The sequence below is a fragment of the Didymosphaeria variabile genome, assembly GCF_027946475.1.
Source record: "Didymosphaeria variabile strain IMI 356815 chromosome Unknown scaffold_3, whole genome shotgun sequence".
Taxonomy (NCBI): domain Eukaryota; kingdom Fungi; phylum Ascomycota; class Dothideomycetes; order Pleosporales; family Didymosphaeriaceae; genus Didymosphaeria; species Didymosphaeria variabile.
Window position 1 is genome coordinate 822,589 of NW_026611622.1, and position 24,406 is coordinate 846,994.

At 52.2% G+C, this 24,406-nt stretch overlaps 8 protein-coding genes across 8 annotated transcripts; 7 read left to right on the top strand and 1 right to left on the bottom strand.

Annotated features, from left to right (window-relative positions):
• Positions 1–637: 637 nt before the first annotated feature.
• Positions 638–1,687, top strand: N0V89_003624 (uncharacterized protein; the record flags this gene model as incomplete). Its single annotated transcript, XM_056212422.1, has 1 exon — positions 638–1,687. One exon carries the CDS (start codon positions 638–640, stop codon positions 1,685–1,687), a length of 1,050 nt encoding a protein of 349 aa, XP_056072730.1.
• A 4,687-nt stretch (positions 1,688–6,374) lies between these two features.
• N0V89_003625 (uncharacterized protein) lies at positions 6,375–7,625 on the top strand (the record flags this gene model as incomplete). Its single annotated transcript, XM_056212423.1, has 1 exon — positions 6,375–7,625. The coding sequence occupies one exon, from the start codon at positions 6,375–6,377 to the stop codon at positions 7,623–7,625; it is 1,251 nt and encodes a 416-aa protein (XP_056072731.1).
• A 568-nt stretch (positions 7,626–8,193) lies between these two features.
• On the top strand, positions 8,194–9,943 carry CAT1 (catalase A; the record flags this gene model as incomplete). The annotated part of the gene is made up of 4 exons (XM_056212424.1): positions 8,194–8,205; positions 8,263–8,492; positions 8,542–9,764; positions 9,813–9,943. The coding sequence occupies 4 exons, from the start codon at positions 8,194–8,196 to the stop codon at positions 9,941–9,943; spliced, it is 1,596 nt and encodes a 531-aa protein (XP_056072732.1).
• A 1,076-nt stretch (positions 9,944–11,019) lies between these two features.
• N0V89_003627 (uncharacterized protein) lies at positions 11,020–12,977 on the top strand (the record flags this gene model as incomplete). The annotated part of the gene is made up of 2 exons (XM_056212425.1): positions 11,020–11,513; positions 11,564–12,977. The coding sequence occupies 2 exons, from the start codon at positions 11,020–11,022 to the stop codon at positions 12,975–12,977; spliced, it is 1,908 nt and encodes a 635-aa protein (XP_056072733.1).
• A 2,902-nt stretch (positions 12,978–15,879) lies between these two features.
• On the top strand, positions 15,880–16,563 carry N0V89_003628 (uncharacterized protein; the record flags this gene model as incomplete). The annotated part of the gene is made up of 1 exon (XM_056212426.1): positions 15,880–16,563. One exon carries the CDS (start codon positions 15,880–15,882, stop codon positions 16,561–16,563), a length of 684 nt encoding a protein of 227 aa, XP_056072734.1.
• Positions 16,564–18,223: 1,660 nt separating this feature from the next.
• N0V89_003629 (uncharacterized protein) lies at positions 18,224–19,450 on the bottom strand (the record flags this gene model as incomplete). The annotated part of the gene is made up of 1 exon (XM_056212427.1): positions 18,224–19,450. The coding sequence occupies one exon, from the start codon at positions 19,448–19,450 to the stop codon at positions 18,224–18,226; it is 1,227 nt and encodes a 408-aa protein (XP_056072735.1).
• Positions 19,451–20,164: 714 nt separating this feature from the next.
• Positions 20,165–22,550, top strand: MDL1 (ATP-binding cassette permease mdl1; the record flags this gene model as incomplete). The annotated part of the gene is made up of 2 exons (XM_056212428.1): positions 20,165–22,027; positions 22,077–22,550. The coding sequence occupies 2 exons, from the start codon at positions 20,165–20,167 to the stop codon at positions 22,548–22,550; spliced, it is 2,337 nt and encodes a 778-aa protein (XP_056072736.1).
• Positions 22,551–23,075: 525 nt separating this feature from the next.
• Positions 23,076–24,290, top strand: N0V89_003631 (uncharacterized protein; the record flags this gene model as incomplete). Its single annotated transcript, XM_056212429.1, has 3 exons — positions 23,076–23,291; positions 23,514–23,861; positions 23,967–24,290. The coding sequence occupies 3 exons, from the start codon at positions 23,076–23,078 to the stop codon at positions 24,288–24,290; spliced, it is 888 nt and encodes a 295-aa protein (XP_056072737.1).
• Positions 24,291–24,406: the final 116 nt, after the last annotated feature.

The window sequence follows — 24,406 nt, forward strand, 5'->3', positions numbered from 1 at the left end:
CCCTGCTAGCGCGGCTTCTCCTCCTGGCCAAACGCGACTTCACATGACCATTTTTCGACGCGTCTGATCCCAGCATGTTTCATCCGCAACGTTTTCACGCCGACGCTGTCCATCTCGTCATTGCATTTTTATATTATTTCGAATTCATGCATTGGCGGCATTGCAGTGCCATGCCGCTACGTGCTCGAAATCTCAAGAACATGCTACAAGCCGATTCGACGTATTGTCTGCTCCTTTGCTAGACGTACACCGTCGGAAACCATGTCGTGTTCAGGAAAAGTTCAAGCTCGACTTCCTTAGGTGTCTAGTCATGTTCGCGTTCGCGTGCCCGTATGGGATGCACTTTAAGAAGTCCAGTCCCTATGTGCTCGACCTGAAGATTCTGTTCATATGCTTTGAAGAAGAGCAAGACATTGTTGCGGTGTGGCTGCTAGATCAGTGATCATGCCGCGAACAACGGACCGCTGGCAAAGAGAAGACATACAGGAGCTGTTGCTGGGCAGGCCAAAGACACCTAGGTAGGTTCGACGGCACGTGTATCTGTCACGTGATGCTAGGCAGCACCTTTAGGCACAGCCTACAAATTATGCGACTTCCCCGCACTTTACTCCTTCTGCACAAATTCAATACACCCATCATGTGTCCACCTGGTGTCGATCAGACGTGTCGCACGTCTCAGCAATGGCACTTGCTAGCACCAAGCCGCCACCAGCGTCTATCGTTAGGTCCCAGGAAAACCCCCGAAGCGTTCTTGCGAGGAGCTGCAATTCAAGGCGATACAACTCTAGGTTTATTTGACAAGCTGGCTTGGCCCTATGCTGCTCTGTCTCAAACAACTTCGAAAGTTAGCGTGCTCGGTGAAAATGTGAGCTTGTCGCCCATCGAACGGCTACCTACTGAGCTTCTCGCCATGATCATGGACGATCAAGAGCTGCAGACTACAGATGTCATCAATATTGGACTATGTTCTCGGTACCTGTGGTCCCACACGATGCTGCACGTTAGGCGCAATGTCAGGGAGAGTCCGCCGGCGTGGGCAAGACAGCCTTTGCTATGCAGTGGAACTTGGTTGACCGAGCTACCTCCGGCCATCTATGAGCGCTACCCTGAGGAGCAGAAAAGGCAGGAAGTTTATCAAAAGCGTGTTGGCCGTTGGTACGGCCCTTGCCCTGCTCGGGTCTGGAACTGGAATGCCGTATCTGTCGACGACGAATTGAACAAGCACATCGACAGATCAATTCGACAAACCTGGTTCGATGCTTTGAAAACATGTGTGGACAGCTCAGATATTTCCGGGGCGATGCTGGAATCGTTATGGGAGGACATGCTGGAAGTCTTCGCATTAGCTGAGGACGATAGCAGCCAACTTATCCTGCGCAATCTGGATACTCGAGAATATTTCAGACTTTCCGTAAGGTCGTCAATTGACCGGCACATGCTGACGATACTTGTCATGGGCTCTGAGTGGCTTACCTTGGACAAAGCCTTGTTGTCCAAGATTTGCTGGGGTACTCCGGTCCGAAATGCACGACCTGGGGACATGGAGTGGAAGCTGAACCATGGTGTATGGGCTGGTCATACGTTCGACGTGATCTCAGACGACACCATCAACATAGATGGATGGAAAGACGTGACGCGCACAATCGTGGAAGACAATCAGATATGGCGGACACAGCACAGGTCATGATGAACGAATTGGCTGGGGTTTGCAACCTAATCCAAGAGCGTTCGCATGCAAATGTGTGGGTAGGCTAGATTGCAACGACACAGCAGGTATGAAGAAGTGTTGTAACTATTGGGAATATGTAAATAAGCCAGACAGGAGTAGAATACAGTTTCGCTCCCACTGTTTGCTTTTGCTGCCCTTCCTGAGCCCTCGTCATTGTGTTGCACAGGAGACACATCAGACTGGATACTCAGTACTTCAATGGCCTCGTCAGGTTGTTGTTTCCGCATGCTCAGCGATTAGATCGAGCAACATTGAGGTACAAGATGTGTGGAAATCCACCCTTGCTTGAGATGCGCCGTACCGACGCTGCAGTATCACGCTAAGTGCCTGTGGCCAGAGCGGAGTGCTCATCGCTAACAGTACTCTCTAGATAATCTGTACTGTAACCTCTCGTTGCATTGCGACGTTCCAAGAGAAGCTTCTGACAGCAGATGTGCCGTCTTGAAGACCCTGATGATGATAACACTATTGTGACGTTGTCATCCGGTTTGCTTCAACGCCATCCACAACTCTGGTTCTGGTTGAGAACAAGTTAAAACGCAACTTGCACAGAAGCGAGTCGAATATAGCGAGGAAATGTCAGATGGCTACTGGACACCTTCTTTAAAGAAGTCATCGAAGAGCCAAGCTATAAGCATGACCTGCTTGAGCCAATGACTGCTGCGTATCGATGCTTCACCCAGCACAGGCTACGGCACTGGGCACCATCGTGGCGAATACGTTGGACCCTATTTCTCGCCTGAGCTTCAACTCTTCTGTGAGCAGATTCGCTGCCGAAAGTGCTTTGTCGGACCTTTGCCCAAGGTATCGCAAGGCTTTGACGCAATTCTCTGCTCTTTTGAACGCATCTTCCTGACCGAGGCTACTCCCATTTGGCGCTGCTGCAGTTCCAGTTAGTACAGCCCCAGCCATCGCGAAAGCCCGCATGAGAACATCAGACCATGGCTCGGACAAGAGCGCCCCTTGGCCTATCGAGAAAAGGTTGCTCTTTGCCTGAGACAAGATCCCATCTTCTTGCGAGCACGCGCATCTCGCGATGTCCGACAGTGAGCGACAGTTCTCTTCCCTAAACCGGGCGATGAAGTTCAAGGAGTCCCTCTCACGACGTCTAGAATCGAATCCAGACTCCGTCTCGTCCATGGTTTCTATAAGGTCTGCCAGCAGTAAAGTGGCCAGATGCCAATGGCCGGCCAAGCAAACGTACCACGACTGCACTCGTTCGGGGAGTTCTTCGTGGTGTTCGATGCAGTTGCGGAGGAAAGGCGCATAGGTCCTCTGCCAGTGTTCGTAAACTTCCAGCGCGCTGTGTACGGCGGCCTCAATTTTCTCACTCCGCGCAGGACGAGCCAGCAGCGTTTGAATCCGCGTCACCTTGCGGAAGAGCAGCACTTTGATTGGAGCTGCTTCACACAAGAGCGAGGCAGCTTCGTCTTCCGAGCAAGGCCATCTCACCTGTGTACGTTGCTTTCGCATGCGCTGACGTCTGAACAACAAGTCATCCCAAACGTCTTCTGCTCTCGGATCTGAAGGAATTGGCGCTACCGGGCTCGATTGACCTTCGCGAACCATATTCCTAATTGCTGGTAGGTCGCTGTCCTCGAGTGAGACGACAAGAGGCCGTTTGTGCATCGCTGATGACAACGTATCAAACATTATACCAAGCCAGAAAAGCACGTCGACGGTCGCTCGATCGGTCGCTTCGAGTCCACTTGTTTGAAGATGCTTCCAGCACCGTGGCTTCTTCTTCCGCCGACCTCCAAAAGCCCCTGACATCGTCATTCTCGAACGTAACGAATGAATCAACCGCAGTCCTTGCTCGAGATGAAGTGGAGGCCCGTCATCTTTCATTGTTAGGTCCAGCTTTGAAAGGAGATCTTCACATTCTTTGATATCTCCGTCCTCGTCTGTTCTAGGCTCCGGCGATTGAGAAATCTGCTCACTTTCGGGTGATGATTTGATCTGTTCTGAATCATCTTCTGGCTTCTGTGTCAATGAGAAGACGATATGAGCGAGCACCACTCGAAACGATTCGATGTCGGCTGCCTCGTGAACTGCTCTACGGGCTTGATGCCATGCAGTCAGCTGGAGAGAACGATCGAACTTAGTCTGATTCGAGGTCGTTTGGCGGGGCTGTTTGATGTACCCTGTTCTCTCATCCACCTGGAAAGGGTATCTGGTTCTTCGTTTTGCGTCTGGTACAGCCCACTGCGATGCAAATGAAAAGATTGCCAAATTTAAAGCTCTGGAAGCTGCTCGGTCTTCCGGCAGGGACAATAGCCTCCCTCGCACCGAAGGTGATTGGTCCAATTTGAACACTCGATGATAGATACGATTCCAGTCTGGGCCACAATTATCCGGGAGAGATACATCGCAATCTTTACTGTAAGGGCAAGTCTTTTCAGTCAACCAGCAGGACAAATGTGTCTCAAAACTATCGTGATATATCCTGAGCAGACCATCCGCTAGGAAAGCAGTGTTCGCCGAGGACAGCAAGTCATTTGTGAGGGCTATGGATGAATGTGAAATCGAGCTCATAGCAGAAGAACCGCGCCGCCTTCGTTTGCGGGGTATGCGCGCGATCCCGCATGAGGATTTTACATCTTCGGAGGAGCCCACATCTGGGCTTGACTCTTCATTGCTGGGAACGACGTCGCTTGGAGAGGTGGAAGAACCGTTACGTGAGTCCCACTCAACCAGAGCAGCATCGTGTGGTTGTTCTAAGTGGTTGCTTGGGCAGGCTCCATCTATCATAGGTGGATTGTCCCATAGGAATTCTGTCGGTACATAATCGTACTGGAACGGAGGAGTCAGGCTATCGCTAAACTGTGCTCCGCATGGGAAGTCTGCGAAGGTCACTCCGAAATTGACCGGCTCAGACGATGGCATGTAATCTACTCCATTGCCCATGTCCGAACCAGCGGACAGTTGTGCGGCTTGCTGACCACATGGTTGGCCGACTGTGTCTTTACGACCTTGTGAGCGATTTCCATTCGTACACCGTTTCTTTGTCGGTGGTACCGAGTTTGGTTGCGGTGTCGATGCTTGCAGGATGCGTTGTGATCGGAGCCATTCGAAGGTACAGGTTTTCTTCGTCTTTTCACAGTTGCCGCACGGCGCGAGGGGCCCAAAAACATCTGTCTCGTCAAATGTCTGCATGAATTTCGGTGGAGATGGGGTGGCATACCACTATAATGGAACGTAACAGGGTTTTCTCCACTGCTAGTGTTCCCATTCAACAACAAGGCATCTTCCAATATGGAGGCGTCGCATGCCCTCTTTCCTTTGCGGCTGCAATAGATGTTAGCATATCTTCACAAACGGGGTAACATATAAAGCAGACTCGCGCTAAACGTCCGACATGTGATCCGTCACGTAGCACGATATGTTTATGAGCAATGCGACTTAATCGCGACATAGTGAAAAGGTTACGTACCACTGGTCGCAGCAACGGTTCTGCTTCCTGCTCGTCCTCGCCGATTTCGGCCCACTCGCCCCAGCCTGAGCGGGCGAAGTCCACGCGTAGTCGAGGAACGATGTGGGCTGGACGTCTACGAAGTTCATGACCGCGACCCGGGATTCGATGGCGAGAATAAGGAAGAAGGTGCGGCTCGCTAGAAGTGGTCACAAATAGGACGGCGGCGGCGGAGGGGCTTGTGCGCCCATGACATGGAAGACGACCCCGCACGTGCTTGTTAGCTCCACTGCCATGCCACTTTGGGTCGATTTGGTATTGCGGGGAAAGGGAAATGCAGGGTCAGGACCCGTCCGCCATGCGATTAAAGGCAGTGATGCACGTTGACCTGGGAAGTATAGCGAGATTCTGTTCTACTTGGGCCTCGAAGGTGCCATTGGAACACTTCGCGAGGGCACAGTCGCTGCTGGTATCAGCATCGCTGCCTGCGATAACACCACCCCACTGTTTGAAGATCGCACTAACCGTTCTTCTGGGCGGCTGCATAAGGCTGACAATCGCCTTCAAAAACTCCAAAGGGTTTAGGGTTTGCATCGGCTAGCTGTACTTTACCCATCCAACGGAAGAGCTGCGATTCCGCGCTCCGACGGGTCGCCGCCTTTTGCAAAGCTCCTTGCTGTACCTTTGGGCAAGGATTGACCTGTAGTATCATATGGGAAGGTCAATGCACCATCCCCGTACATACAGTTACCGAGAGCCTCCAATTGTGGATCCATCGTCACCACATCACTCAGCATTGACGATGTCGTTCAACGCTCGGAGTCATTATGTTCTTATGTACGCGTGTCGGGCGGAGATAGGAGCCAACTCTCAAAACATTCCCCTCGCTTGTCAAGGATCCGGCAAATCTCGGCGAGTGGTCGTAGTGGCTACTGCGATCAAACACGAAGAAGGCCTTAGGCCTACCCAATCGAGCTGATCTGGCGGTTCTACATGCACGTTCCATAATGTTCACAGCTTACGATCGAGTGATACGGAGCCTTGCGGGTGGATGCTAGCGGATGAGCTAAGATTGGTGTCACCGGACCTGATCCGAAGAACGAGCTGTTACCCTGTCCTTCGTACGTTCGTACGAGCTTCTTGGCTTTATATATCGGCGTACTTGGCAAGGAATAGCAGTGCACGTGTTATCCATTGGGAGCTCTATCATTTGACTTGGGCGTATACCTCAACATGGGCGATAGTCAACAATCCAGCCGACGAAAGGAAATTATCCAGCAATTACCGATCCCATCTCGGCAAGGCCACGATGCCATTGTCAATTCCACGTATGTGGAGGATATCGTTACTGCGCTGAACAAATGGGGTTGTCGGCGGGCTGTGATCGTCCACAGTAAAGCTCTCGACTCCGCAACGGATGTTATCAAGAATCTGTCAAGGCAACTGGGTTCACTGGTTGTTGCGACCAGGTCGGGGGTCGGCGCACATTCCCCGTACAAAGATGTGCTTGATATCACAAAACTACTACAAGACAATGATGCAGACAGTCTCATCAGCATCGGTTCCAGCTCTTACTCGGATGCATGCAAAATCGCACGTCTGCTGCACACAAACCTGGCCCCGGAGAATTATACTGTTGATGGCATGGAAGGACTAGTTGATCAAGAAAAAGGCAACACTTTGAACTTGAAAGATCCAAAGGTCAAGCTGATCGTTGTCCCAACAAGTCTAAGCGCGAGCGAGTGGAACCACACAAGCTCAGCCTCAAACCCCAAAACACGCAAGAAGCAACATTTCCAAAACGAAAATGCGATGCCGGATCTCATACTTCTCGATCCAGAGGTAGCTTCGACCTCTCCGCGGAAGTTGTGGTTATCATCTGGGATGCGGGCGGTCGATCACTGCGTGGAGACGATTTGCAATAAAGCATGTACGCCCGAAGCGAGTCAGCATATGGAGAAAACTCTTGCTACGTTGTTGAAAGGACTGAAGGAGTACAAGGAAGGCGAAAACAACGATAACAGAGAGGAACTTTTGGCCGGTATCAGCGAGTGCCAACTCGGAAGCCGAAGCGCCATGATGGGTCTGCTCCAGTACAAAATCCCTATGGGCCCATCGCATGCTATTGGACACCAGCTTGGAAGCAAATGCGGTGTCATGCACGGGGTTACGACATGCATCATGCTGTCTCCTGTCTTGCGCTATATGCGGGACAAAGAGGACCAGCAGATCGAACCCCAGCAGAAAGTGTTGGATGTATTCAATAGGGTTCTGCAATGGAACGAACAGAGCGCTGCAGATGCAGTGGGTAAATTTGTCAAAACCTTGGAGTTGCCGAATTCGTTGAAAGCGGTTGGTGTCGAGGACGAAGACACGCTGCAGGAGATTGCTGAAATGACAATGACGGATGTATGGGGCGGTGGCACGAGACAGATTGAGACCAAGGAGGAGATCCAAGAGGTCTTAGAATTGGCAAGAGGCTAAGTTACTCTCCGATGCAAACTCGATTGAGAACGTTTCGGGGCGATTGATTCGAGGAGGTCGATGGTGTAGAGAAGAACAAGCTGAGGTAGTCTCCATACTACGCGTACACCTTGTTATCTCCGAGCTACGTCCTAGCCTAGCCGAAACCAGCCAGGCACCCAAGCCAACGGCAGCTGCTGTGATCGTCATCCTCTGTCATCCAAACTTCGCGGCCCACATCAGAATTACGCCTTTCTTTTTCTTTCCATGTGTAATCAGAAATGGTCCAGCCTTTAAATATGGAACGGTGGTGCCGAAATACTTGTCAAGACTCGAGGGACCATGCCGGAATGTTGTGGGTAAGCTCGGCCAATGGCATGCCTGCCTATTGTGAGCATGCGGTACCTACACCCATGTAGCAGTGGGCTCTTTTTTTCACATACATCATGACGATGAGGCATCCATGATGCAATCATACCAAAACGCCGCCTGTACGGCAGGCAACATAAGAGGCAGTGGAGTGCCCAGATAGCCGTTGGAAACTTCACCACTAGGATTTTGTTATTTAGCTCCATACAACGTATACAACATGGCCTGCCCGGTATGGATCTCTCAGTGTCTCTGACCTACATGTAGTGCTAATACGATGCATGTGTAGAACCAACGCGGAGACGATGAGCCCATTTACACTTCCGCCGAAGGTGACACGCACGCCTACCTCTACCCAATGCAAGCACTAATTTATATTTCAGGGCGTCCTCTTGCGGATCCGACAACACAACTGGTCCTCCAAGGCCCTAAGGTTCGCGGCGGTAGCCTCGCTTTGCTAGAAGACACGCAGCTTATTGAGACACTCGCCCACTTCCCACGAGAGCGGATACCAGAGCGGTGAGCTCTTAAAACTGCTAATATCTCCATCATTCGCTAATTGCAGCAGCGTCGTGCATGCCAAAGCTGCTGGCGCCTGGGGAGAGTTCGAATGCACCAAGGATATCACCGACATAACTTCAGCATGCATCTTCTCCGAAGTGGGTAAGAAGACAAAGGTCCTTGCACGTATCTCGACAACAAGCGGAGAGAAGGGATTTCCAGACACGGTTCGCGACATCCGTGGCTTCGCCCTGAAGATGTTTACCGAGCAGGGCAATTATGATTTTGTGGGAAACGACCTACCTGTGTTCTTTGTCCGCGACCCCATCAAGTTCCCCTCCCTGAACCGTTCTCATAAGCGTCACCCGCAGACGAACGTACCTGACGCTTCGATGTTTTGGGACTTTCACAACAACAACCAAGAGGGCGCGCATTGTTTGATGCAGCTCTTCGGCCAACGCGGCGTTCCCGCCAGTTTGAGACACATCAACGGGTTCGGCGTGCATACTTTCAAGTTTGGAAAAGTGGACGATGGCACATTCAAATATGTTAAGATGCATTGGAAGCCGGAGAAGATCGAGAACTTGAAGACCGAAGAGGCTGGGAAGCTTGCAGGTCAAGAGCCAGATTATCACGTGAAAGACATGTACAACGCGATCGAGAACGGCGACTACCCTGTCTGGACGCTTAATCTGCAGATTATGGACCCCAAGGAAGCTGAGACCTACCGCTGGAACATCTTCGACGATACGAAGATCTGGCCTCACAAAGATTACCCTCTCATTCCCGTCGGCAAACTCACACTGAACAAGAACCCCGAGAATTTCTTCCAGGACATCGAACAAGCCGCCTTCTCCCCCTCCAATATGATTCCAGGTATCGGTCCCTCTGCAGACTTGATGCTGCAAGCCCGTATGTTCTCGTACCCCGACGCTGCGCGCTACCGCGTAGGACCGAATTACCAACAGCTGCCTTGTAACAAGGCACAATACGTGTACAATCCATACCAGCGCGACGGTCCCGCGCGATACGACGGTAATTACGGTGCCGACCCCGATTACGTGCGTTCGTCATTTCGGAAGATCAAGAGCATCAAGCCCAACGATGTGACTCATGATGAATGGGTGGGCAAGGTGTCGAACTATACATCCAATGTTGAGGACGATGACTGGGTGCAGGCGCTTGACATGTGGAATCTCTTGAAAGACAGCGGCGACGATGAGCTATTCATTGGCAACCTAAGCGGCCATGTAGGCAAGGCATTGCCGGAGGTACAGAAGGAGACGATCAGTAAGTTCAGCAAAAACACTTGTAAGACTACGTGCTAACCGAGGCTAGAAATGTTTGCGAAAGTTCATAAGGAGATCGGCGAGCGTTTGGAGAAAGCACTAGGAAAGGCGAGCGAGGACGGACCAGATCACGTGAAGGCTCCATATGGCCTGCAGTCAGCTGTCGGGGGTGGCTATTAGGCTTAGGTTGTTCATGTTCCTTCTCTACCACAAGTTTGATCACGCCACTGGTGCAATCGCGATGACAACGTCAACTTGTTTCAAATGCGAGTGGCTTCCATAATCCGGACGACATGCTCTCTCCAATGACATACGATACCAAGCTCACGTTAGCTACACGATACACCTTCTCAGGATCTCTTTTGAACTCATCAGGACAAAGGTAACGGTCTTACTTTCCTATGCCCATATCAGACCGACCCTGGTAGATGGGAACTCGGCGTGGTCTCTCCCCTAGAAAGGGCATTACCAATCTATTTGCAGGAATCCAGCTTGCACAGATACCGGGAACAGGTCATAGAACATTAGTTAAATTATTGACGCAGCCATGAATGGTCAAGTGTAACTCCCGGTTCTCCAAAACACTGGAATGCTTGCGCGTATCGACTCGTATAGGCGTATTCAACGCTTCGTATTCGATACGTCGTATTAGATACGCTGTGATTGGACGATACTTCCGAAACAACTTCCGCGTCGTCCGCTACGCAAGTAGACCTACCCATATAAAGCTAGCCTACCTACACACCTCGGCCAAAGCGCTGTCATGGAGACGCCGCGACAGGCTTCACGGCAATGTGAGGAAAGTTGTAAGGCCGTTCGAAGTGTTCGTTGAACACAATTACAACCCGGCACTTGGCAGCGAGTGGCATACCCAAAGTCATCTCGCGAGACACTGGACTCCCGATTATTCAATTCGACTCACTTATTCAGGTCTTCTATGATCTGTACCCCATGATTTGATCGGGCCTGCATAATACATGGCTAAACAGCTCATGGGTACGGAAATCTGGGGCCCCGCGCAGAGATCGAAGATCCCTCGCCGTTGTGCTCCAACAACGGACAGTTGCACCATGACAGGGCATCCACAAGGGTGTCTTAATGAAAAATTCAATAGTTCTCGGTTTCCACCATACCGTCAATATCGAACCGCACATGCAGAGGCAGCAAAGAGTTATAAAGGGAGACTGGTCGTCTACACTTCTATCCCTATCGCAGCCGCTCTCATTGCAGTGCTCATTTGTCTCTGGCCCGGCAATATGCACTTCGCTACTTCTTCGCTGGCGCTCTTTGCTGCTAGCGCTACCGCCTTCCCAGCAACGAGCGTTCTTGACTCTGATCTCCCTCCACCTCCTGCCCCGGAGCCTATCGAGGTGATTGAACTTCCGCTGCCGCCCGTGGCTCCCAGCAATGACACGGGATCTTGCACCCTAGACGTCAACCCCCGGGGCACAGGGTGTATCCTCCGAGGGCTAGGCGACTCCGCATTCCAAGCGGGTGATTTCACGACCGACGGGAACAACGTTATCGTAACTGTTATGTTTGCGGGCGCACCTGCACCGCCTCATCCCGCGAGTATCTACGATGGAGCACAGGTGATATTGGTCAAGGCTGATGGAGCGACGTTCACCAATGGGGATTCTTGGAAGTGTCTCAGCTGCGGCGTTCCTGAAAAACAGCAGCAGTCGCGAGACCCTCAAACAGACTACCCGCACGTGTTTCGCAGTGGTGACAAGGCGCTGTGGGGTCATAAGTAAGTTCATCCAGCCTGAACCTCCATCATATTGCTGACTCTGGAATTAGCATTCTTGATTGCAATGGGCACCAGCTGGCCGACGATGACTGCACGCCTGAGGAAATCTTTATCTACCCAATATACTGGGCGACCATCGAAAACGGCACAGAAGTGAACGGTGCGCCGCGCGAACTGCGTCTTCATCCCGATGACACCCATCTGGGCTTCAGCTCGTTCACGAGTTCGGGAGGACAAAACACCTTCTTCGGTCGTCTTCAGTTCAATCCTAGTCCCACAACCGGCAAAGTTTTGGCCCCGCGTTACGAGCTGGTTGATGTCAATCTGCTACGTGATCCGAGTCGCAGTGAGCGCCTTACCGCGGAAGACGGTGAACTCAAATTCCATGACGACGTCATCTTAGTCGGCGAACTGCGTGGCTTTTCTGGAACAGGCGACGAGATTGTTTACATTGGCGAAACATATGAAGCCAACAACATAGATGTTTCGGCTGTGCATGTCGTCACTGGGGCTGTCCGTCGCTTGACCGAGCATCCGGAATACACCGACCCGATATCATTCTCTGCCGACAACAAGTGGATTATTGCTTTGGACACACGTGGGACCAACCGCCAAATGTTCATGTCCGGCATGCGTCACGTCCCACCCTTGATTGATCTTGTCACTGTGACCGTGGCAGCATCTACCCGTAACAATGGGAACAGACGATTCTTCAATCCGATCCTTATTGACGGATACGGTGATCGAGGAGATTACTTCGGCCAGCATGTCAATGCTGAAGGAGATGGAAGTAATGGTGCAGTAAACGACCCAAACTGGAACGCTCGCGCAGACCCGGCATTCTCGCGCGATGGTACAAAGATTGTGTACTGGCAAGCCATTGTCACGGGACGCGAGTGCGGAGGTGCAAATCCTCTCCCTTGTCCGGTGCCAACAACACAGGGTCAGCGTGAGTACAGACTTATGCTCGCCAAATTGACAAGCCGAACACCTCAAGCAGCGCCACCAGTATTTGACGTACCCGATCAACTGCCCTGGGCCACACCTTTCCCTCCGGGCACACCTTTACCCAACACTACACGTGGGCCTAGTGCTGGCGAGTACCTTCTTCGCGGCAAGCTCTCTGGCGTTGCTCATGTCGAGCTTTCTAACTCAACTGGAGACCAGTCTGGAAGCTTTGACACTGTAGCTGTCAACTATACCGACTACGCCGATGTGGAAGGATATCTGCTGAACGGGTGGGAGAATGCAAAAAGTACGATCCTATGGCCGAATCCATGGAACACCTTGGTGGACTGGTATTCAGACCTTGAAGAGACTGGTGTGGTCACTGCGTCGAAGAAGACCAGCCTCGATGGGTTCCATTTGCAAATCGACGCGATGTTGAATATTTTCAACGCAACCGGTACACTTACAACGACCATCGATGGGGAGGTATATGAGCAGCCCGCCAATGGAACGTAAGAAGTAAGTACCTAGTCTAATGGGTTAGATGATTACATAGCGATTGTGCCCAGATCATGCTCCTCACCGCTATCGTGCTGCAAGATGACCCCTCCTACAACCCTTGTCGCAACTCTTATGTCCTGCGATGTAACAGTTTTCCCCGCCTCATTTATGTGTTAAAACCGATATCGCATATACTTAACACACGGTTGACGGCGAATCTGACATACCGAGAGTTGATGCGGAGTCGTATCGGAGCGAATGAACCAAAAATCTGCCAGCACTTCACCGCTGGATGCAATCGTCGAGTACGGGTCGGTCGCTATTCGGTGGCCGGTGTCCGGTGTCCGGTGTCCCGTTTTGGAGGGATCGCAAGCAGGTACCGAGGCTCAAGCCGGTAGATTGACAACACGAATCCGCTCCGAAGCGTAACCTGAGACAGGACTATCCTGGTTTCAAGTCGTGCTACAGATGTCGTTAACTGTCAGACTTTTTTAGATTGACAGCGAACTGTTGGTGCTCTCGCAATGGTAGTGGGGATCAACCGTGGGGTAGTCTCCGATCTGTAAACTAGCGCAGATCGGCGGTACGTGGCGGTGAGAGCCTCAATTCCAGATATCCAAAGAAACAGAACGGAGTATCAACCGTATGCTTCAAGCTTTGAAGACTCCTTCAACTAATGAGAAATTTTGCGGGTGGAGACGTGGAGATGCTGTCGGGCATCAGGTCGACTGGGATGTTGTTGTCGATGTAGAAAACTTGGAAGTTGTCAATCTGGTCGACAAGCAAGGATCTCCTCGTCTATTGGGCGTTGCGCAACTTCTGAGAACGTCCTTTAGCCCAACGCACTGCTCTAAGAACCTTGGAAACGTTTTTCACGCGTGACTTACCTGTCAAGCTCTCGCATATCGCTGCAACATAGATAACAACATCGATTGCGCAATCGGTCAATGTGTATACGGTGGCAAATCCTACAATGAGGTGAAGGCTTCCTAAGAGGGTGGTGTCGTGGCTTGCTGAGCTGACAATGGACGACCTGAAGTCCGCGTAAGGCGGTCCAGACGGGCTGCGAACATGCTCAGACGCCATATTCCCCAAAGAAGATTCTATATTGAGTGCTGATAAGCGAGATGGTCATGCCTTGTAAGCATGTGAAGAGGCCTCCATCTTTGCACTGAAATCCACACTCGATATGGGGTTGGCTGAATTCTCCAGTCGGAGCACACCGAAATGCAGGGGACGAAGGCCTGCAGGTGACACAATGATAGAGTTCTCACCGCAGGACCCTCGATTCTGGAAACCGGATCGCGCTTCCCACGACACGAATACACCGGAGATAGCCTCGCAATCAGGCGGTGACTCTCCTAAGCTGGCTGAAGAGGAATGGTGTGGGGTGGTAAGCGACACCGATCGTTGCCCTCTTACGCCTACAAGGCACCGAAATGGATCTAGCGGTGGTTATGGTGGTAAGAAGCTGTGAGGCAGTAGTCGCAAAAAGGCTATCGTAGGAGAAGACGAGGTGGCGGTTGGCTCGGACGCGCACTCCGCAAAAGCTAAATGGATACCTCGTGCTCTCTGATGACACAGCGGTCCAGGGTCGAGAGTAAAATCTCCTTACTGTAGTCGCAACCACATGGCTTTGGCGGTCTTCAGGTGATGCTTTGTTCTCAGCAGTGGCCCTAAAGCTCGGAATGGTGTATAGGATGATTGCGCGGTTTGAAACATATTGGCTGCGCCGCACAAGGCGCGCAAATGTGACTCGAAACATGGAGCAGTGCACGAATGGGGAGGAACACCTACCAAACTAGCGTTCACGCTGTGCGCAGCCGTCAAGCTCTATGGGGGAAGGTGGTCCACTGGTACTCAGCCGTGAGCAACTGAAGCGAACGAGGAGTATTGGGACGCATAGTGCGAACGAGCCAAGACTTGTTGAAGTGAGGCTGGGATGCAATCGAGGTGGTGAAGGCATCGTGGTTGCATGCCCCGCCTATGCCCCGCTAATTTCGCCGAGTTGAGTCTGCGATGCCATCACGCTCTGCGATGCTGCTCTTTCAATTACTAGACACCCGCGCCAGCCCCTGCTTCGGCGATCACCATGGCCTGCATTAAGGGCCGTCTGCGCTGCAGCGCCGCGGACATAGTGTGGCCAGTGTGCGGCGTGCGACTGGCGGGTGCGCAGGGATGACCGCGAAGGCTGCATATGACTACAGCCGACCCATCACCAGCCTCTCTCAGCACACCATCAGACCGACTCCTAGCCGTCATGTGTCGACCCAATCCCCACGCGGCTTGTCACCATCCCTCCTTACCTTGGAATTTTGCCCTCAACGCGTCCACGCTGAACTAAGCTTTCCGTCGACTTCCGCTAGTAGGGTGGCTGCATCGTGCAGGTCGCACGAATATGGGCTTGCATGAGCCGCTGATAATCCACTTCGGTGTCTATATAACCACTAGATGCATCCCCCCGTGGGTTCTCATTGCGCCGATGGTCTATATAGAACATCGGACAGGTAACCTCCATTTTGCTCAGTCAGTCTTGCCATTCCTCCCATTAGGCAACGGATAGGCACCACCTCTTGTCTCAGTTTATGATTCATCACCCTCCGCCTACTACGAGTCCACTGCGCCACGGTGATAACAACACGCGGCTCTTCAGAGGCCGTATGCAAGAGTCACGTATATAACCCCGCCGCGTGTACCTCTTTCCAGTCTTTCCCACCCTGCTGGCCTACTTAATCCTCCGTCGCTACAGCACCGTCGATCCTTCCAGGTTCCGACGCGTTACTGCCTCAGGTATCAACCGGCGCCGGGCCGGACAAGAGCAAAAGCTTTTAGAGTGTTCATACTGTCGTTCAGGTTGAGCAAGCGCCATCTCGTACATCAAGCCTACCTCAGATCAGTCAAATACATCCGGTCAGCCATGCCATCCTACCTCAGACACAGCCAGAGCTCGAGGTCTTACTCATTCCCTCCCTGTGTCGACAACCTCGACTATTCTCCACAGTCTGTGAATGATCTTCCCGACATCGATGAGGAACCCTTCGCGCACTTCTTGACACCACTCGCGGAAGAGGATGACCCCTACGACCCAATGTCGCTGAGCGCAGGCATCTTCGTTTCTGATGGACCTCGCGCTACCAAGGCCTCAAAGTTCAAGTCCAACGTGGCCGACAAGTGGGCTCGCTATGTCAAAGGCAACCACACCCAGCTGCACAGCCGTTACCATGTCCCGACGCTCTCAAGCTTGGACGAGGACGATGAGTCCTTCATGCAGCTGGAAGACGATCGCCTTAACGACACACCCCATGTGGTCACGCAAATCGCAACGCCCAGGATCACCATTACCGAACCCACTCGCGGTCGCGCACAAGAGCTCCTCATACGGCGCAACCGCCGGCGATACTCACGGACTCTATCAGGCCATCGTCACTCATGGAGGGAGCCGAGCCCAGACCTATTCACCGTAGACGAGTCGGAATCAGAGGAGGACGACATGCCGGTGCTCCGTCGCACCAAAGTAAAAAAGAGCAAAGACGGTGCCGAACGACGCAGGTCTTCGCGATCACGCGTTCGCTCCGAGGTTGTGGAAAAGTCAAGATTGTGATCATGGGACGCACACACAAGGAGGAAGAATGTTACACAAGAGGGAGTTTGGGGGTCACAAGATGGGACATCATTTGCATTGGGCGGCGTTTCGGCGCGTGAGTGAGATCTGATTTATTGTGGCATTTCATGGCGTTGGTTGCTTCGTCGCATCGCATATTGGGCATTTCTGCGGTGCTTTTGGCTCTTACTATCGAGAAAGTTGCATACGTGCATTGCATTGGGCGGTGTTGGGGTGTGAGCATTTACATTGCATTTACAGACGCATCGTGCGCAAATGGCATGCCTTTCGCTATCATTGAGTCCACCGATACCTATGTGCGTCTTTCGACTTTCGACTCCCGCACCTATGTGTCACCTCGAATGTGCGCAACCCACGCACTACTCGAGATAATCGCCGAACCGCTCTTCACTAACCATGCAAGGTGCCCTTCACCGTGATGGTCGTACGGGACCCCACAGTGAGTACTGTGTACTGCTAGCTGCGTACGCTAACGTAGCGCTGCAGGACATGGAGCCCTGCGTTGCTGCATCGTGACCTCATACTTGAGTACTCCGCCGAGGTAGCGCCTTGATGATAGAGTTGCAGCGCGCCTGCCGCGCGCACATCAACTTCTTCAATTGCGAGTTGTGAAACTGTCGCTTTACATGCATCTCCACAGTGGTCGGTGATCATGTCTGGAAAGTCGAAGGCAGATGTCGATTTTGGTAGGCGGGGTGTGGAGATCAGTGGAGCTTTCACTGCTGTCGTGCTACAGAGGGTACAACAGATAAGATCGGGTAAGTGGGTCGTCCCGAACAGTGAGGCCTATCCGTAGCGATCGCTTGCGTATATGCACCAGACTGCTTGACCGGAGCTCAGTTATCAGGAGCTCGGTTATCAGAACCTAAGTTTCCAGATCTTGTAAGCCTATGAGGCATCACGATAACGAAACTGAGTGGAGAGTACGGACACTATAGAAAGATTGACAAGAATACGTTCGGCCAAATGCATACATAGTATCTTGTCTCAAGCTCGTGGCCCCCCCAAAGTAGCTTTGATTTTCGAGATGGTCGCGAGTCTCTCCGCGGTACTGCCGTAGATGTGCAAAGCGGATACTCGGCAGACTATCTTCTCCTCCAACACCGTGCCAAGCATCACAGGAAGTAAGGATGTTCTCGCAGTTTCGGTTTCAAGAATAAGGAGTATCATTGTCCAGTCAGATAATGGACTTGGATATCAATCTGCAAGTCGACATCATTGAAGGATTAAACCCATGTCTTGACGTCTTCCCCTGCGTATGCACGGCGGCCTGGCGTTGGCAGAGATGGCCTCGTGCTCGAAACCCCGGATAGGCGTTGTATAGCCATATCACATATGGTCGCATGTGGTAATCCGCAGGCTGCTGGCGTGCTAGGCATTCGTGGGGGAGATGCATTATGATGTACTTACTGCAGCAAGGCGGCACAGGGCTGGGGAGTACCGCGGCTGAAAGGGCAAGATGCATGAGGAACATGCTGCAAAATTACGTTGATAGGTTGTCTTGATGAGTCGAGCAAACCCAGAAGATTAGACGTTCATGCAATGTTTTTTCTTCTGTCACAATCTTTCACTGTCGCTGCTTGTACTGCTCGACACTGGTCTCAACTGAGCGAATCGACCTCTTCTGAATATTGCGCGATCAGTCTCCAGTAATTTCCAGCTTCTCCAAACCTTCTCCTACATTCTCCGTGATCGCATGTTCTGTACTTCCCTCAGCATCAGCGCCGAACCCGAGTCCCTTACAACCACCACTGTCGTCGAAGTGGACATTGATGACTTCTTTCGCGACCCAATGAGCAGTCTTCGCGTGCAAGCTGGGCTCGACAAGCACTTCTTTCCTCTTTCCACCGTACACATTGCTCTTCCCTACAGCCAGCGCTTGGAACACCACAAGCTGATCCCGCATATGCTCGTCCACGCACCCAGCGTGTTCAATCTCCTCGATAAGATCGTCAGTTACTTTTTTGACTATGCTTGAGATCACTGTATCAGTTTTGACACCCCTCATACTACGGTCATATAACCAGTCGCGGCCGAGTCTGATTCCAGTAGTAGTAGTAGCTACCAACAGAAGGTAATATCTCTTCTCATGCTTCGAGTCCTCGAAAGTGATGTCCACATTGGGCTCCCTGCTCCCAAAGATTTTCGCCTCCAGTCGCTCGAACATGACGTCCAGCTCGTCACGGAACTGCTGCTCTGTATCTATCGGCGCTAATATCGTTGCTCGAACGCTCTGCACATCTCCTCGATCTAAAAGCTGGAAGGCTGGGAGCGGTTTTCTTAGTGGCGTGAGGATATAGGTGACGCTTCCTAGTGTCGCGCCGCCCTGCGACCAGCCTCTTGAATGAATGTGCGTTTCGATGGGTGGGATGCCAATGAGTGACAGCATAGGAACCAGGACTTGCTCGATGTAATCACAACTCGGTGAGTTCGAAACATTCGTGCCTCCTGTTATCTTCACCCTGACCTTTTCATCCACTTCTGCGTCCTCGCTGCCGAGATTGGCAAACAACATGCATGGCAGCACCGCCTGTAACACCAAGTTGACGCTACCAGGCGTATTCTGCTTAATGTGCACGTCGCCTCCATTTCGCCACTTTAGTCCACTCGTGCTTCGACTTCCGGGCGTGAACGTGATCTCCTTGCTCTTTAATTCGGCGCCAGATATGCGGGCGTTGGAGGCAGTGCCCAGCCACTGCACGGATGTGAGATGTTGCGCTTTGAGGCCGCCGCCACCAGAACGCTTGCCCCGGATATTGGTGATGCTGATGGGTGTGGAGGTCAGTGTTGAGAGGCAGGTTGCTAGGCGAAGGAGTTGGCCGCCTCCTTCGAGGGTGGTGCCTTCGAGGTGTATTGTTCTAGCCATTGTCTGTTGAATGACGATGTTGACGTGAGTGAGAGGCTTTCTATCAGGAATATATCATTCAAAAAAACAGCGCGAGGGATACTAAATATGGGACAGGAAGTTTGACGAAAGATGAGTCGAGATGGAATGGAAGAGTGTGAACAGTCATAGCTGTGGCTGTGCCTAATTATCAAAGCGCTCGCGCGACCTCATGCTAGAAGTTTTGGTACCTTTTGCATGTGTTTGTCGAGGAAGAGTCCCAAGGTCATTGTACGTAGGAGTTTCCCTCTGCAACTACACGCGCATGTTTGTGGGAGGAGTGGTAGTCGTACCTTCCACAAGGTAGCAGAAAAAGCAGGTTGGCATGCCGAGCTCGCCAATCACAGCGTCCTCTCCAAAGCCTACTTCAATTGAAGTAGATTGCAGAAGCTTTCTCTCATGAATTCGACGATATATTTACGATCTCTACAACGCGTCAATAAGAGATAGCGCGTCAAGCATCGGCGCTTTGACGTGTCTGAATCCGACGCCGGTTGGTCCCGCGGCTCAATCAGCTCGTCATCATCCCGTATTTTCACCGAGAATCTGCTCGGAGCTCTCCTACGACCGACCCCTCGTCGTAACTTTCGCGTCTTTCAACAAACAAATATGTCGCATGTTTCTGCGCGTTCTCTCATCCAATTCTGCAGCAGGTAGAGCCCTTTCTACCGCCATTTGAGCGGCATGCGCAGCTCAATGACTTTCACCGCGAGGGCCTGGCACGGTGCCGGCAACGGAGCTCTCTTCGCCCAGATACAACCCCGGATACCCACCGCGTCGCCCGCGATATCGCGTTCTTTTACATCGTCATCCAAATCTCCCATCCTCTCGCGCACACGAAGCCTCATCCCGGCGCCAACGCCTTCACGGCCTGCTCTGACAGGTCTGACGACGGGTACTACGCGGAACAATGGCCTCGACCAACCGATCCGCTCTTTCTGCGCGTCAAGAGCTCTGCTCGAGGCCAAACAAGATGCGAAACCACCAGCAAGGCCACGAAAATCATATAAGCAGGAGATGGCGGAGAAAGGCGTAATGAACGTAGAAGAGACCGAAGGCGAAACAGAGGACACGGGTTTTGCAAAGTCAGAGAAGGCGACCGCGGCAGCGCAGGTCAACCTGAGCGCAAAGCTCTCGAAGGAGGGTGCGACTGCAGGCAACGCTGGAGGAATGAAGGAGATGTGGCGCCTGATCAAGATTGCGAGTCCCGAAGCAAAGACGTTGGGGTGGGCGTTTGTTTTCCTGCTCATGTCGTCGGCTGTAAGCATGTCGGTACCTTTCTCTATTGGCAAGATTTTGGATATTGCAACGCAGCCCGAAGGCTCTAAGGAGCTGCTCTTCGGATTGGACATCAACACTTTCTACGCTGCCTTGGCGGGTGTGCTTGCAACGGGCGCTGCCTGCAACTTTGGTCGCATCATTATTCTCCGAGTCGTAGGAGAGCGCATTGTTGCCCGGCTACGATCTCAACTCTATCGCAAGACCTTTGTCCAGAACGCCGAGTTCTTCGATGCGAACAGGGTCGGCGATCTCATCTCTCGTCTCGGATCGGATACTATCATCGTTGGAAAGGCCATCACGCAGAATCTGTCAGACGGTCTCCGCTCTATTGTGGCTGGTGCCGCTGGTTTCGCCATGATGGGCTGGGTGAGCTTGAAGCTCACAGGCATTCTCGCAACTATTGGTCCACTGGTAGCAATCTCCGCGTTCGTTGCTGGACGGCAATTGCGTAATCTCAGCCGAAAGATCCAGAAGAACCTTGGTACCTTGACTAAAGTTGCTGAAGAGCGCTTGGGCAATGTCCGCACGGCACAAGCATTCGCTGGTGAAGTTCAGGAAGCTGGACGCTACAACCGCCAAATCAAGAGGATCTTTGCGCTCGGAAAGAGGGAAGCCTATGTTGCTGCCACCTTCTTTGGTGTCACTGGTCTCATGGGCAATCTCACTGTCATCGCTGTACTTTACGTCGGAGGCGGTATGGTCAAGTCTGGGGCTATCACCATTGGTGAATTGTCATCGTTCCTAATGTATACCGCCTACGCAGGGTCTAGCATGGTCGGCCTTTCTGGCTTCTGGGGTGAGATGATGAAGGGCGTTGGAGCTGCCAGCCGACTTTTCGAACTGCAGGATCGCAACCCCACAATTTCGCCCACAAAAGGACTGCCCGTCAAGTCTGCCAGAGGCCCGATTGTTTTCACGAATGTTAGCTTTAGCTATCCTACGAGGCCTGCCGTTCCCATCTTCAAGGATCTCAATTTCCGCATTGAACAGGGTACCAACGTTGCCATTGTCGCACCCAGTGGAGCTGGCAAGTCTACAGTAGCTAGCTTACTGCTCCGTTTTTACGTACCAACCGAGGGCACTATCACGATTGACGGACGAGACATTACGACACTGAATGCGAAGCAGCTGAGGAGAAAGATCGGCTTCGTAGGACAGGAGCCCGTCTTGTTTTCTGGAACGGTTGCCGAGAATATTGCATACGGTGTTCCTAACGCTACTCGCGCTGAAATTGTCGCAGCCGCTCGCAAGGCTAATTGCCAATTCATCAGCGATTTCGTGAGTGTAATTCCATCAATAGCGAGATGACTCTGCTGACCAGTGATAGCCTGATGGTCTCGAAACTCACGTTGGTGCACGTGGTACTCAACTCTCAGGTGGTCAAAAGCAGCGCATAGCCATTGCGCGCGCCCTCATCAAGCAGCCTGATATTCTCATCCTCGACGAAGCTACGAGTGCTCTGGACGCTGAATCCGAAACTTTGGTCAATCAAGCATTGGGCAAGCTTCTTCAGGAGAAAAATACTACGATTAGTATTGCGCATCGTCTCTCGACTATTAAGCGATCCGACCGCATCATTTGCATTAATGCCGACGGGCAGGTTGCCGAGGAAGGAACATATCAGGAGCTCTCCAATAACCCCGACGGCGCTTTCAGCAAGCTCATGGAGTGGCAATTGAGCGGCGGAGAAACAAAACCTCACATCAATAGCCCAAAACCCACCGAGGTAGAAGAGATCGAGCAGGAGTTGGAGGATGCCGCAGAGGAAGAGGAAGCTGAACGAGTGAAGAGAAACACGTAGTGTGGACGACGAGCCATTTTCGAGTCGTCACGGAGCATTGGACGGTGGGGCATTGCTCAGTGGTCAGTCGTTGTGGTGGACTGATGCTCAAATCCGCTTTTCATAATGTATGGGTGGAAGGGTTGCATGCACAGAGGTATCACGAGCCACCTCCTTTGCGATATCAGTCAGGAGATCGCTCGGCTCCTCCCGGGTTCCTGCAGCGCAGAACGGTTTTCTTGTGCACAGCGGGAGTCAGCAGACTGCTGCTGCTGGGGGTTGACATTGTGGTGGCGCCACTTTTCGCTTGGCTGGTCACCCCACCGTCTGTGTACAGCACTGATGCGCGCAACACCATCAGACCAGGATGCCGACATCTCCCCACGGCGTTTGTGGTCACGAGAATCATATAGAGGAGGTGGAGATGTTTGCATTGTATATTAGTTTCCTCCTCCCCTTCGATACCTAGCATCAGCATTTCAGCAATCAGTAAATATTACACAATCCTCTACTACTATCGCTCCATCTATATCCAGCGAAAACGACATGTCTAGCTTCGGTTACTACGCTGTCAGTACTGCCTATGGCTCCAACTCGCAGATGCTAGACTGCACACGCACTCCGCACATGCACTACTACTCTGATGAGTTGTTCCACTTCAAGGAGTGGCTGCATATGCCGTCTTCGTTGAGGGCAAGCAAGACCACAACGAGGAATAGGCGATCGAGCAGTATCGACAATTGCAAGGCGTCAGGTCAGCAGGTAACACTTATCATGCCCATGCCACTTAATAAACCGTTAACAATTGTGTAGACGTCTAATTAGTCCAGTCTGAGGTCGCGCAAGGCTGGTAGGTCTCGCGCGCGGTGGTGTGTAAGCGGATGTGGTGTGTGGTGATGTCATCGAACGCGGAGTCGAGCTCTGGACGCGTTCCATGTGCGTAATAGAGACGTGACGGCATTGCGAGATGCGCGCATCTCGAAGCGTAAGACAGCGTACAAATACGCACGTCGCATCATCTCCGCAGAGGCTATCATGTTCAAAAGCTTCCCCCAAGTCATACAACGAAGCTTGAAGCCACGCGCAATCCCTCTTGCAAACCAAACCGCATTCTTCCACACCACGAGAAAGATGTCCGAGTCAAGCAAGGTCCAGGAGTATAAGCAGGCGGGAAACAGGGAGAACAAGCCGCCCAAGCACGAGGCAGTGTACTTTAAGGGGTTGATGAGCGAGAAGAGGGCGTTTGGCGATTTCAGGACGGTGCTGCACACGGGGTTGTATTCGCAGATTGTGGCCATGGAGGTCCCCGTCAACGGAGAGATTGGTGACGAAGTGAGCTATCCCTGTACCTACCTTCCACCTACAATTCCATTTTGGTGTCACAATAGCGCTACTTGTTAGTGATAGAAAGCGTGTGCTAACAGGGCGTGTTTGCAGGTCCACCTCGTCGACCAGATCCTCCTCTTCACCTCCGGAAAAGGCCTCGCGACCGTGGCAGGCAAAGACCAGGAAGTCAGCGCAGGCGACGTGGTCGTTGTACCAGCTGGAACCCAACACCAGTTTGTAACGAAAGGCGACCAGCCGCTGGAGCTTATTACCGTATATGCGCCTGCAGAGCACGATCCGAAGACGATACACAAGACGAAGGAGGAGGGTGACGAGGAGGAAGATGCAGGCCAGGATGAGGCGCCGGAGTGGAGTCATAAGAGCAAGGACGAGAATGAGAAGAAGGGTCTAGTGAAGGAGAGTGGGAAGTACTGAACCAGCGCTCCGCGGGATTGAAGTGGGGGTAGGACATCGCATGTTATGGGATGCATCGCATCTTTCCTACGAGTCCATCATACCGGTTACCATGAATGTAATCTAGGGATAATGTC